The sequence below is a fragment of the Scardinius erythrophthalmus genome (genome assembly GCF_964197995.2).
Source record: "Scardinius erythrophthalmus genome assembly, chromosome: 8".
Taxonomy (NCBI): Eukaryota; Metazoa; Chordata; class Actinopteri; order Cypriniformes; family Leuciscidae; genus Scardinius; species Scardinius erythrophthalmus.
In genome coordinates, this window is record NC_138228.1 from 44,661,984 (window position 1) to 44,677,271 (window position 15,288).

The following is a 15,288-nucleotide window of genomic DNA, read 5'->3' on the forward strand; positions in this document are numbered from 1 at the left end:
AGACAGAAGTGCATCACACTTTGAATTTAGAGGGAAATGAAAATTAAGTGTTAACAGAAAATAATGATGACTAAGTAGGAAGGGAAAGAAGAACTTCTTGCATCTGTTGGAACAAATATGACATTTAATTTACAGGAAAAAATAAATCAGTGTTTGCATAATTTGCAATGTGGACATAATTTATGCTGTTTTGGGCATTGCAACATGATTATAATTCTGGCTTAGGCAACCAAACTGATCACGAGCACAATCTAAAATAATAGTTCGCCAACAACAAATGGAAATTCTGTCAACGTTTCCTCACCCGCATGTCGTGTTCAGCTCACTGACTCACTGAAACGAGCCAGTCTCACGGGTTAACATCTCACTGGAGCAGAAGTTTATAACTCAATAACAGCTTGAATTTAAAGGGATAGTTCATAATTGACTGAACACAAAAGAAGATATTTTGAAGAATATGGGTAACCAGACCATGGGCTCCATTGACTTCCATAGTATGAAAAAAAAAAAAGATACTATGAAAGTCAATGGGACCCTGGTCCTGTTTGGCTACCCATATTCATGCAGGTTTGGACTTTGGAACAACTTGAGTGTGAGTAAATGATGACAGAATTAAAATCTTTGGGAGAACTATCCCTTTAAGTCTGTTCCTCATTCAAAGCAATCATATGACTTTAAAAAAAAACTTTAAATATAACGAAACAAGTCAAACCAATCACTTAAATGGTGTTTCTGCAATATTTTTGAAGCTTGACAGCTTGAGTTGCATGGAAAACAGCTTTCAGATTTTCTCTTTTTGTGTTCTGCAGAAGAAAAAAAGTCATGTGGGTTTGAATCGACATGAGGGGGAGTAGGCCAAATTTGTATTTTTTTTTTTTAGGAGTGGAATCATCTTTCAGTTGTTATGACTGCAAAATGATCATCCGGATTATAAAGGACAAAGGATTATAAACTCAAAGCGAGGAACATAAACACAGAATACACCAGAACGGTTCCAGATCACAGAAAGGGAGAGAAGAGAATGAGACTGAGCATCGCCATCAACCCAGCGATGCCCGTTACCATGGAAACGCCACAAAGAGAGAGCCTGCTGGTAGTCATGGTTACCATGCAGCGGACACTGAGAGTGCTTCACTGCGTTTTGAGAAAAGTGCGTTGGGAAGGAATCGGTGTACACGAGCGGTTGTGTGTTCGGACGGCTCGAGAATTAGTTTCTTATTTATTTGCATTGTCTGAAAATCAATGAAATCCCTTCGTTAACTGCAACATCAGCCCACTGCCAGGCACTGGTATAACTGTACTGGGTCATCTTTGGGATCTTTTGGGATCACTGATGGGAAAGTACTGAGAAATCACAGTGAAGCCCACAGAGAAACCCTGATGCCCTGATCTATGGTGCTAAGAATGTGTGTTTGTGCAACACTGAGATTACACCGGTCAGAACGTTCTGTATTATTTTAGACAGCAATTTAGGAGTGATCTGAAGTATGTGTTGGTCTCAAAACCTCAAAAAATATCTTTTTCACTCAAGCCCTCAAGTTGACTGAGTTTAACTTGTACTGAATCCAGAATATTCTGGATTCAATACAATTTAAGATAAATTCACTTGGGGGATATTTATTTACCACAAACATTTATTTAGACTCATTGCTCCTTTTCTTTAAAACATAATAATAATGAATAAGGATAAAGTGATGTACTTATAATTGAGGTGAATGGAGCCAATCAACAAACATTATACAGCCACAAGTCATAAACAACAAAACGAGTTTAGTGTGGGGGGGAAAAATCACTTACTAACCATTTAATGTTATAGCTAATTTTACAACTTTGTCATCACAACGTAACACCTAAAACAATCATAAAAATGGCAAGAATTTTACAGCACAAATAATACACAAATGTTAACAGAGGAATGTGCATAATCAAGCATGGAAGCGCATTCATAAAGGTGTAAGTTTCAGCATGGAAGCGCATTAATAAAGGTGTAAGCGCATTCATAAAGGTGTAAGTTTCACGTTTCTGCTTCCACCAAAAATCGTCCCCATTCGAAAAAACAAAAGTCGATTTTTTTTTTTTATGTGATAGTCAACATTACACCACAAATGCTGTCAGTTGAGCTTAAAGGGATAGGTCACCCAAAAATTACTCAGCCTCATGTCGTTCCAAACTCGTAAGACTTTCGTTCATCTTCGGAACACAAATGAAGATCTTTTTGATGAAATCTGAGAGTTTTCAGTCTCTCTATTGACAGCTACGCACCTACACTTTGTTCAAAAGGTCCATAAAGAGATTGTAGAACTAATCCATATGAATTCAGACCACATTTTCTGAAGAGGCTCGATCGCTTTATATGATGAACAGATCTATCTTCATTTGTGTTCCAAAGATGAACGAATTTCTTAAGGGTTTGGAACAACATGAGGGTGAGTAATTAATGACAGAAATTTCATTTTTTATTAAACCCAGAATATTCCTTTAATAAACATTTCACAGTTTTCAGAGTACTAAACCACACTTACTACATTCTTTCTCAGATCCAAGTGAGAACATGCTCTGTCTTATTTCAAAATGAAGAAAGTGAAAACACCAGAACAAGCTGGTCTGCACAAAATCACTGAACCACAAGGGTCAACTAAAAAACAACTGGATCTTGAGGCTGGTTCTTGAAAGAGCCTGATGAGATCTAAAAGAGTGGGGTTTACGCTGGGTGGGGTGCTGTAAGAGGACAAAACTCTTAATGCTAATGCATTCTTCAACTATGGCCAAGATATCGCTGGTTATACTTTGGCTATTAAGATATGAGATCCTATTGTTACATCATGAGATCTGATTGCAGTGTTTGATGGTATAATCCCATCGGATTCAAATCTCCTTAATGTAATGCTCTTAAGACATCCCATGGAATACACTGAATCCTACTAAAGCCATTTTTATATGAGATTATAAAAGAGTTCACCCCAGATCCACAAACAAATCAGACATCATATTAGCTGTCTTTAAATGTCCACTATGTAACTTTTGGCCCTCTAAGCGGTTATAAAACAAAACTGTATGCATTTTGCAGAAGAACATTGTTTTGGTTGTGCTTCGGCTCTGTGACTGTGCAGATGAATGTGTTTCGCTGTATTTCACAATATTTTATACTGATGTTTCGACTAATTGGAAACACTGATAGTTTTAAATTAAATGGTGTTAAAAAAGTTGTTATTTAATCAAGCTCCAAAAACGGCTCATTTGGATATTGACTGATGTGATTTTGTGACATCACACAGGCAAATGCATTTACATAAGACTGCCTCCAGAGCAAGACATCGACGAATCGTTACACATCGTCGCACCATAGGCTCCGCCCACTGGCATTCAGTCACTGTCTACACTGGATGTGTGTTGCGTCAAAAGCTAATGTAACCCATTATAATCACTGACTCTTGTCTACACTGGATACAGTATACAGATGTGTGTTCAGTTTCTGACATATCCACACACTTGAGTCTGTCGACAACAGGACAAATGGAAGAGTGAGAGAACCTTCACAGTGTAATGGAGAGTTCGCAAAGAAACTTTTGTTGACAGATGAAGCAGCCAACTGTATTGAATCTGACAGCAGCTGCATCACAAACCATTTCATAACGCTTTGTCTGTAAATGACACTTTTATATGGATAATGTTTTCAAAACACTTTCTTTTGTGCAATAGCGAGTGGCTGTTGATTAGTGGTCGAACGATATATCGCCAAGGCCGATATATCGGCCGATATTTGGCATTTTTTTTAAATGTCGGCATCAGCCGTTACGTTTTTCTAATAGGCCGATGTGTTGGAAGCAGGACTTTTATTTTGACGGCGCTCCAGACTTTTATTTTGACGGGCGGCGCTGAGAACACCAGCGCCTGAGAAGAGAACGGCAGCGCCTGATCACACAGCGCTCACTCACATTCTCCATCTTCATTAGTTTAAGATTTCTGTCAGTCATTTCGAATACTTGGTAAACAAAAAAAGTAAATGGTATGTGAAAAAGTAAAGCATTGCTTTTGTATTATTTGTAACAGAAAAGGCAAACAATCAGGATAAAATACTTTATCATTTACCGTCAACATTAAGCAAATGCGCATCTACATTTAAACAAATCTCTGAATATCTAATAAACATTTAATTTCACAAACCTTACAGATTTAATCGAATCCAGCTGTGATATTTTGTGAAGTGTGCATTTGTAGCCTGCATAAACGTGTGACTGCGAGTGACGGTCGGTCCGCGCGAAGTGAGTGAATGCGAACAGAAGATCAGCTTCACAGGAGATGCGATCTAAAAACTTTAAATCCTTCATTTAAAATATGCTGTGCTATATCCAGTTGCTATATCCACTGTGTCATATTCATATCGTTTTCACTGTGTGCTGTATGTAAAATTAGCATTACATTGTCTTTAATTGAAAAAATATGATGATTACCAGTGCGCACGAAATTACCAGATTACTGAGTGCCCTGTTACAGTGTTTACTTCCTTTTTATTCACATATTCATATATTTTTAAACAATTACTTTATTTGTAAAAAATACTGTAATAGGATTGTAGATTCAAGAAGTTGCCATCTAAAGTATAAGCATGTTTATGTTAAGGATTTGTTTTGTAATTTATTTATAATTTATTAAATAAATATATATAGATATCGAAATCGGCCATCAAAAAAACAGTACCGGTTGACCACTACTGTTGATACTGTTTCCTATGCAATGACGTTAGCCAATCATAACAGTGGCCTTTTACTGACAAACCTTAAAGGAACCGCCCCTTAAAAAACTGATCATTTCAGACAGAGAATGAGGGTTAAAAAATTATCATTTTTCCACATTTGTTTTTTTGTGCAAAAACAAACAAACATTATAAGTGAACCTCAAGGAACATATTTTAATCATTAACAAAAAAAAATTGTCATGATCTCTTTAATTTGAAGTACATGAACATAGCCTGACCCTTTCAACTGTACAGTATGAAAGCATTAGAAACGGCCCCTTGTATGCGATTTATTTATGACGATAATGGTGTCCACTGACAGCAGTGAGCATATTCCTTGAAATACTCGACATGTTTGAAGTTTTAACAGAGATTAACTCAAAACAGGGACTTGAATGGATTTAGGTCATGGACTGTGGTCTAATAAGGAACAGGCTGGTTTAAATCATGTGAAAAGTCAGTGAAATACCACATTAAATGATATTGTTTATAACCAACAACCATTCTGACTAACAAATTTAGCCTAAGCTTATTAAATACAGATATAATCTACTTGATTGGTTCAGGAAGGAAAACTTTTTAATCTTGAACCCCCTTTGCACAGCACTGTGGTAGATTAATAAAAACTTGATGTCGTTAGATGGTTTTAAATCGTTTATAGTGGTTCAATACAACAATTTTGCCACGTATAACAGCAAGTTTTGTAGATTCAAAAGAGTTTACTATGGTATTTAATCAGTGTCGCCATGCCAAACTCCGTGAGGAAAGATTGTGCAAGTTCATCTGGCATAGTCTGTCCCGCTCCACATCTGGATAATATTACAAACAGTGGAGACGTGAAGCCCAGCACCCCAGGAGATACAAATACTTGACATGAACTTTTCTTTTTTATTTAAAGGAGATTTACAGGTAACTGCTGGACTTCTAACTGGATGAACCCGAATGCTTGGAGAAATGTGGCTAAATATTATGCACAAGAACTGGATGCCAGTGTCGCTCACCTGCCCGCCTACACTGCAAAAAAACCAAGACGCACAGCTTGTCACCAGATGTGCTGCATGCATAAACCCGGATCTGAAACAGCTAGATGGAATGGTTCTGCATCTTGAACTCTTTTACTTGACACGCCGACTTAAAAACCTGCGCTAATCGTCGTACAATGTTAAACGATAACCAAAGTCCATCTCACGCCTACTTTACGATTCCCACACCTTTTATACCAATTTCCATGACTTTTCCATGGAGTTTAAAGTCGTTTTTGATTAGTGGATAAGGATTAACCCATGGAAGAATATTTAGTTTAAGCCTGTAGCTGTGTTCTGGAAAATGGTAGGTTTCTCGCTGGTCCATGGTTATTAGCTTAGTTCAAGCTGGTCATTAGCAGGCTGACCAGCTCCCATGCTTCAAAGACCATCTTAAACACTTTGAGCTGGTAACACCAGCTGGCAACTAGTTTGTTGCTGAGCTAAAGACCAGTTAATGACCAGTGTGGACCAGCTAGAAACCAGCTACCATGTTTCAACACAGCACACATCTTAAACTGGAAAAAAGGCTTAAAACAGACTAAAGGCCTGTTCACATCAAGGAAGATATAGGTAAAGATTTAGTTTTAAAGATTATTTGAAATTTCAAAGAATAGCAGAGTGCTCAACACCACAACTAAAAAGATAACAGCACAGAGGAACAATATCATTGGAATCACTTATGCAATGATTTTTTCGAACGATAAAAACATTGACAGCCAATCAGAATCCATCCTGCTTTAAAGAGCTCAAGTATTTAAAGCGGCAGACGAAGTAACTGCAGAGCGTGCTTATAATACATAAAATGATATCGTGTGTTGGTGTGGATGCTAATATAGATATTGTTCTTAGTGTGAATGGGCCTTAAAGGGATGGTTCACCCAAAAATGCAAATTCTGTAATTTACTCACCCTCAAGTTGTTCCAAAACTGTATGAATTTCCTTCTTCTACTGAACACAATAGAATATATTTAGAAGAATATGGGTAACCAAACAGTTGATGGGCCCCATTGACTTCCATCGTATGAAAAAAACAATACCATAAAAGTCAATGGGGCCCATCAACTGTTCATTCCTTCTTTTGCGTTCAGCTAGAAAGAAATTCATACAGGTTTGGAAAAAGTTTAGGGTGAGTGAATGATGACAGAATATTCATTTTGGGGAGAACTATCCCTTTAAGCTGATTTGCTGGTTTTATAGGGGTTAAAGGAACTTTAGGCTGGAAGACCAGCAGAACACCAGCTTGAAACACCCAGGATGGAAGACCAGCTTAAACCAACAAACCAGCTTTGTCTTTTCAGCAGGGAAAATGTAATTGTCTGGACTTTCCATGACTTTAACACATTTTAATAATTTCTACATCTCCAGGCCTGGAAAATCACAATTTTAAAACTCCAGTGACCAGTTACATAAAGTATTACAAGCAACTCATCAATTCTTTTCTTTAAGACTGTTTTTTTTTTAAGTCCATTACATAAAAAGATAGATCGGTCTAATTTGAATCCCAAAAGTTAGACAGATTAGTTGGTCACACACAGTATTCACATAGTGGCTGTGTTTATGCAACTGGCCCCTGGTGGTCTTCCATGATCACGGGGCCCCTGGTGTTTAAAAACGAGCAAACGCACCGGAAGAACGAGTCCTGTGTGAACGCATCCTGAGGAATCTCAGAAGTACAGCGAGTTCCAGCACAACAAAGCCATTTCACAGACTGCAAACACACTCACCAATTGGTATGAAATGGCCTTGGGTCTGGAACGGCATGATATGGTTCAGAAAGAACTGTTAAAACTCAGTTTTGTGACCAGGCTCCCAGCAGCAGTCCAGAACCTCTGAGCTTCAGAGGAAAAGTTGAAGAGCCACACAGCGCCAGTGTAACATTTTATCTGATTAATGGAGGCTGGATGAGGTTTGCTGGATGAGAAGCTCGTGTGCCCATTGGTTGGCCTGCCCGTCGTGGCTCCAAAATGAACGACCGATATCAAAAGCGTTTCTTACAGTAATGAGACGTCCAGTCTTACCTGCAGTCGTTCCGACGCGGGCTGCCACATTTTCGTAGATGATACGCTCGATTGTCAGGCTGGAAACACGGATAGTCCAGCTATAACATCTGCTCGCTGGCGGCGCTTTCTCACTCCTTCTGTCTCCTCCAGCTATCCCGAGGAAAGAAATACAGATACAGTGAATTCCAACGGTGCACAAGAAGGAAACTCCGCCTGCGAAAACACGCACAGGCTCTTTTCTTTCTTTCTTTCTCTCCCCCTTTTTCTCTGTTCCTCTGTGTCCTCCGCCCCCTCTAGCGACTGCTGTTGTTCTCAGACTGTGACCGGCAGAGGGCGTTAAAGTCACCATGAAATCAAACTTGATATTTTTTTAAAGTCCCCATGAAATCAAAATTGACCCTATTTACTTTGTTAGCGCATATTACTAGTCTTGTGGTGAACAATTAATCCGTGCAAGAAAATATTTAAAAAAAAAAAATTTTTACCATGGTAATCTTTAATCAAAATCTGAAAATGCCCCTCCCCTCTGCATTGGAGGACCTTCTCTGATGACGTAGGTTTGAGGAATTGGTTTGGGCAACGCGTAACCACTCCCCTCAAACCGTTAGTCTGCTATGAGCAGAGATGGAGAGGAGGAGCGCTAGAGTAAAACCCTGCCCTCTGTTCAATATTCCGTTTCACTGGGAAATACGTCATAACACTGGAGAAAAGTCGTTTGCAACTTCCGGTTCACGGGGACTTTAAGGAATATTGCACTAGGCTACTTATTTAAAAAAAATAGCAATGCACATATATATATATATATTTTTAATTCATGTGCCCTCGTAATTTTTAATCAAAATAACTTCCCCTCCCTCTTGCAGCAACTTCTCTTCTCTTCTCTTCTCTTCTCTTCTCTTCTCTTCTCTTCTCTTCTCTTCTCTTCTCTTCTCCGATGATGACGTGTTTACCGGCGCGAGGGCGGGACAGCCTGTCACTCACATGAGATCCACCAATAGCTAACCACAACGATCCAATCAGTTGCGATGGACAAATCAAGTCCCGCCTAACAATTTTTATTGTGCGAGAAGCCGTTTTACTGAGATATAGTCACAATAGAGTACAAAAGACTATCCCAATTTCCGTTTAATGCCGTCTTTTCATTTCAGTCTACAAAAGTTATCACAAGGAGCATTTCTAGCATTTCATCAAAGCATGTCCGTATTTTTTTTTTTCTAAATCTTTTTATTGGAGGATCAAGGATGTTACATTTTACAGGAAGTGAAACAGTTCTCCAGTTTCATTTTATCTTAAACAACTAAAACCTTACACAAACTCCCCAAAAGTGAAAAGAAAACATTGCCAATTAAGAGCTGGTTTGTTGTTGACAAATGATATAAGACATTTGCAAGTTTTGTTTCCTACAGTGGATTATAGATAAATATCCACCTCATATCAGAGTTATTTTTTCAACTTCAGACCTTTTTGCTTAACCGCTTCAAAAATAGTCAAAATAGTGATTCATTCACAAATGTGGCATCGCTAGTTCTGATTCTAAACATAAAACACATATTACTTTTATTGTTAAAATATTATCCGGTTGGTAGGCATTGGTTATCTCCATTGTCACACAAGGATTTATCAGGCTAATATTTATCAGTAGGGTATAGCAACGCCCCTGAACGATGATTTAAGAAGAATAGCTTTGTGATATGAAATATGTAAAAAAAATACATGGCCTATTGCTTTTATTTGTAAAGTTGGCATTTAGTTCTCAGCCAAACTATAGCCTAAGATTCAAACAATTATGAGATTCAATTCATAACAATGGAAAAGGCCAAAATATTGTACTAATGTTGTCAAATATATTAATATTAAAGTCAAGCATTTATGACCCTTACAACTAGTCCCAGTCTCACCTCACCAACATGAAAAGTTTAATTTATGATTTTATGATTTGTTTTAACTGAAATTTATTACAAGGTATAAGTTTTCAAACCAGATGTCGACTGAATGAAGGGGTGTGATTCAGTGACTCAAAGAGAAGCGGTGTGGTGAAATCAGACCTTCTGAAACCCTCATGATGTCACAGGTCAGAGATTGACCCTACCTGTCTATAAACTGTGTGTTAAATTGGGATTTTCTTGGATTTACAAGCAGTTAAACCACCATATCTGCTTCACACCCACAGTAGCCCACACATTTGGGAGGCAGAGAGAATATTTAAAAGTGCAAGTTAGATTTTGGTCTTGGAGATTATATATAGGCTAAGTTTAGATGCAGAAGCATGTCACTGTACAAATCCTTTATTTACACACAGATTTTTACCCATGCATAATTTATTCCACAGTCAAAAAATTACAATGTGAATACTTTTTTTTTTTTTTTCAAAAGAACTTTTCTTATTTAGTGGTAATACTTTGTTTTACTCTGCATCCTTTCATGTGTGTTTATTTTTCTGTTAATGCAATAAGTTAACATGCATTAATGTACATTACTGGGTGCAATATTTTCTATACTCTATGTAGCTCAACAAAGGCATTCATCTCTGTTCTGAACCAGAAACTGCTTCTAGTAGTCATCCACATAGAAAAGAGCTAACAGAGGGGTCAAATAAACACTTGAAGGGGTCAAAGGGGACCTTAGTCTTTCTCCGAGGTCAAAGCCATCAAAAGTGTGTTTTCTTCCCTGCAGCGAGTGACTTCTGAGTGGCCAGAGCGCCATCGTCGTGCACCATTCTTACAGATGTTTACTTTCAGAACATCTGGAGCCCACACAAGGTCAGTGAAGGGTTGAGGACATCGTTTGAACTCCATATAAGGGCACGGCCAGCTGGGGGACATTCCATGCAGAGAGTCAAAGGCATTCCAGCTGTGGAAAACACATCCTCTCGTCTGCATCAGAGTGTGAGTGTGTGTGTGTGTTTCTCATCTTGAGACATGATTGCAACACTGAATGATTTTACAAATGTCAAGTTTCATTGTGCTCTATGCAGAAAGTGCTTATGAGTTTAGACTGTTTGGAGAGATAACGTGTTTGTGTGTGTGTGAAACTTACCATCTGTTCTTTGGTTTAAAGAAAGCACTTTTGATATGTGTGGTCTCTTCCAAAACGTCTTGTTCCCTGTGATATGAAGTTACACAGTGCTCCCTTATCTACAATTAAATATCTTCAACATACCAGTCACTTACATAGCACAGTGAGTAATTCAGATTCCATTACAAGTAGCATCCTTCAAGATGTGTAGTTTTAAGGTATATCGAATCTCATTTACTGTAATTATAAGTTAAACATTCAACCATTAAAACAAGCTTTAGGCTTTCACTTGAACTTTTATTAATACATCATTCCACATATATAACCAAATGGGTGTTATCTTTTACTAACAAAAACTGTGCTTGGGTAAGAAGCTCCCCTTTAGTACTGATCCTAGTCCAGTTTGTAACACCAGTGTACATTCACCTAAAGATAAATCTCCCTAATGATGCTCATCTTCCGTAGGACACTAAAACAGGTTATTTGGAAAATCCACTATAGCTCCCAATCTCATTCAGCCTTTCGTTCGATTTAAAACATTCAATGAGATTAGTCGTAAGAAACCTGTCATCATCACATCAAACCAAACTTGGCAAAATGTTTCTTGAGGCGCGATGTTTTAATACTTACAATCATGCATGAGATTTGAAAGCTACGTCAGATTTTTTGTTAAACAGTCTGCTTATCATACGGCCTTGAATATTGTGCATCATAATGACTGTTATCATGTTTTTCCAGAACTTTCATTGCATGGAAAAGAGCAGCTTGAACATTCCTTTTGTGTTCCACAGATAAAGAAAATGCCAGAATGGAACAAAACTTCATTTTAGTCAAACTATTCTTTTAATTCAGCCATCAAAAGGCATCAAAACTAGTCTCAGATCAGTTACAGAGGGCAACTTCTACCCGTCTATACTAAGCAAGAGGATAACCATAGGAGTACAATGAGTATAATTAGGAGCAGATATGGAAGATAAGAGAGCAAGAGCGATGGGTAATGGAAAGAATGAAAACATCCTATCACCCGTTGCAGGAACACCAGAAGCGCGTGGCAGAAATATGCTGGTCTTAACCAGACTCCAGGACCTGGCAGAGACACTTCTCTTGTTCCAGTACTCTTACCATGAGCTCACTAATGTCTCAGCAGATACTAATGAGGAAGGTAATCTTATTCTTGGTGGCTATTTTTAAGTACGGTTTTATGCCAATAAACGTTCTGTACGGTTTAAAAGTTTCCTACGAATTCTCAGTGCACTTCATTTTCTCTAAAACTTCCATTACGCAGGGAGCATTTTCAGCTCTCGATTTTTCCATGCCCTCGCTGATTATGCTTATCAACCTGACAGGTCACCGTGGTTTTGCCAAGTAAGACATGTTCCTGGATCAACATATTTTGTTGATCCTGGAATAACATTCCTGTCCCAAAATTTAGTCCTTACCCTATCCCTACCTATAACTTTTCCCTAAAGCCTAAACTTGACATAAACTGTAAACTTGTCCCTCAAATCTGATTGGTTGATTGGAAAGTTGTTCCAGGATCAACAAAGATGTCGATCCAGGAACATACCACATGTTTAACTTGGTGACATGTCCAGACCATGCAAATGTCATAAACTGTGATCTTTTATGGTCAAAAACCAACTGACACACTTCAATTGTTGCCCATTACTCGGATTTAATGGTGTTTTGGCGGATAACTCAATATCTGCATGTCTACTTACATTTTGACGTCAACACCAAATGTGTAAACTCCTGTTTTCTTGTGTTGTCAGTTTCTTTATGAGCAAATTCTTGATAGCTATTAGCGTTTTACTGTACAGTACGTGTAAAAGGACTCATTGGTTTTCAAGTGTTTTCCATTTCTTTTAAGTTTGACTTTAATTTGTGGTCACATTAGCGAAATTTCGGTGAGATTTCCGCGGGCAAAAAAGGTCCATTGCTAATATTGTGGCGATGTATGTCTCAATGTCTCTTTCAAACCAAGCATCTTTCTGTTCGAATTCGTGTGGCCAGCCTGAACACAAGCGAAATCTGTGTAGGGAACTTTTTCTCCCTCACGTGGAACTCCCATGCGAATCACTGTTTGCTAGGATGTTCTGGGTGGTTGCTTAAAGTCAAAAGAGTGAAACTCCCGACTGCATGAATTCCTATTTAAATGACTGGATTTCGGCCGTGAAATTTCGCAGAGCAGCGGTAAATGTGACCACACTTTAAGGAGCTTTGCAGATGTACTGGAACAGAGATGTCTTTAAGTTACGCATTATAAACAGGAGTCCTAGTTTATTACTTACTCAGTGATACGACACCATCAGACATTACTTTTAAAAGCACTGTGTTGTGCTGCCTTCACATGGACAGTGGTGTCGTAAGACCTTGCTAACACCAAGTTTATGACACAAAAGAGACCACAATGAACAAGAAGAAATAAACAGCAAACAACAATGTACATAAGGTTACAGAGTAATGCCAAACCATTGATCCTATCCATGCACCAGTAAGGCAACCTACATTGTCTTATCTTTTAATTCTTCTGTATAAAGTTACAGTATAACTGTACTATGAGCTCTATTACTCCTAATTCTACAGCTTTTGCTTGGAGTGCTGCTATCATATTGGTAATCAGAGTCTCGAGGGTGGGAGGATTCGGTTAAACACCCCCCCTCACACACTTTTTCAGTGCAGCTCGTTATTAATTTATACTCATATTCCACAAAATATTTGCGTCTGCAAACAAAGCACATCTGTCCGGGACTCTTGCCTTAAACTAATCCTGTGCAGCACCCCTTGTGCCTGATATGAATTAAAAGCTTCATGGTTTACAATGGTAAAATATATCAATTTCAAAAGTGTTTTTTTTTTTCATTGCTTAAACCTGTTCTCTGGGAATAAATACTGATCGGATTGGCTCATTTTAAAGGCTGGAACAGTGACTGTGTGTATGCAGGGTGTGTGTGTGTGTGTGTGTGTGTGTGTGTGTGTGAGTGTGTGTGTGCAGATGTATTGCTTCACAAATCTTTAGTTTTAATGAGTGCAACTAGAGGCTTGTCATCAGGGCTGTAATCTTCATAACTGATGGGAGTCGCATCATACATTGCTGGTCTAGATTTCTTCCCAAACCTGTAATTCACACAAAGGAACAGTCTCATTTTCTCATGCATTAGGTTCTATGTATGGGAAGAAGCAGCATTAACATTCTTTGAAATATCTGCTTCTGTATACAGTGTACACACACTCACTGGCCACTATAGGTACAGCTATTCAACTGTCACATGGTGCATTTAGGCGTGTAGACATGGTCAAGATGATCTGCTGAAGTTCATACTCAGCATCAGAATGGGGAAGAAAGGTGATTTAAGTGACTTTGAACTTGGCACGATTGTTGGGGCCAGACGGGCTGGTCTGAGTATATCAGAAACTGCTGATCTACTGGGATTTTCACGCACAATCTCTAGGATTTACAGAAAATGGTCAGTGAGCGGCAGTTCTGTGGAGGAAAATGCCTTGTTGATGCCAGAGGTCAGAGGAGAATCAATGGCCAGACTAGTTCGAGCTGATAGCACAACGCCTCCACTTTGAAGCAGATACAACAGCAGAAGACACACCAGTATCACTCCTGTCAGAACAGCAAACTGAGGCTACAATTCACACGGACTTACCAAAATTGGGACAATAGAAGATTTGAAAAAAGTTTCCTGGTCTGATGAGTCTCGTTTCTGCTGCAACCTTCAGATGAAGGGTCAGAATTTGGCGTAAACAGCATTAAATCATGGATCCATCCTGCCTTGTCTCAACGGTTCAGGCCGCTGGTGGGGTAATAGTGTGGAGGATATTTTCTTGGCACACTTTGGGCCTTTAGTACCAATTGAGCATCGTTTAAACGCCACGGCACACCTGAGTATTGTTGCTGACCATGTCCATCCCTTTATGACCACAGTGTCCCCATATTCTAAGGCAGGGATGGGGAACGTCTGTTCTGGATGGCCGCTGTCCTGCAGAGTTTCAACCCGTTCTCATTCCGAGGGCATCATATACTTACGCTTTTGTCATGTCCATCGGTGTCTACTTCCAATGCACATGGCAACCTTTAGCATCAATATGAGACACACAGAGCTTATGATCGAAAAAAAACCTATTATATTATCCTATTGCATTGTTGAATTATTAAGCACACTTTTGTGTTAAGTTATAAAATGTTGAGGATATTCAAACAAAATACATTAAAATTGCATGCATCTGTCGAAAACTGTGAACAAATTCCTTTATTTCTCTGCATCAAAAGGTAAATAATAAAAAAAAATGTCCATAACATTATCATAATGTTTTATAGAATTATCAAGCACATTTTTTATTAAGGATATCATTATCCATCATCCGGTTTATATTGGAATGAGTTGATGACTGACGAAGTTGCCCTGGGCGTCCTATAGTACCGCGGATGGGTTTACGCTGAAGTTAGTGTAAAGCTCTGTGCGTCTCATATTGAAGCTAAAGGGTGCCATGTGCATTGGTAGTA

The 15,288-nt window shown here is 38.6% G+C and overlaps 2 protein-coding genes across 2 annotated transcripts in view; both read right to left on the reverse strand.

Moving 5' to 3' along the window:
• pid1 (phosphotyrosine interaction domain containing 1) overlaps window positions 1-8,072 on the reverse strand; it is a 30,197-nt gene extending 22,125 nt beyond the window's left edge. Inside the window, exon 1 of the mRNA XM_081371762.1 lies at window positions 7,779-8,072. Coding sequence (XP_081227888.1) covers window positions 7,779-7,808 — 30 coding nt within the window. The 5' untranslated portion in view covers window positions 7,809-8,072. The remainder of the gene's footprint in view (window positions 1-7,778) is intronic.
• Window positions 8,073-13,040: 4,968 nt separating this feature from the next.
• Window positions 13,041-15,288, reverse strand: part of dner (delta/notch-like EGF repeat containing) — a gene marked incomplete at its 5' end in the record, with an annotated part of 34,837 nt that continues 32,589 nt past the window's right edge. The window contains one exon of the mRNA XM_081372608.1: window positions 13,041-13,892. Coding sequence (XP_081228734.1) covers window positions 13,781-13,892 — 112 coding nt within the window. The 3' untranslated portion in view covers window positions 13,041-13,780. The remainder of the gene's footprint in view (window positions 13,893-15,288) is intronic.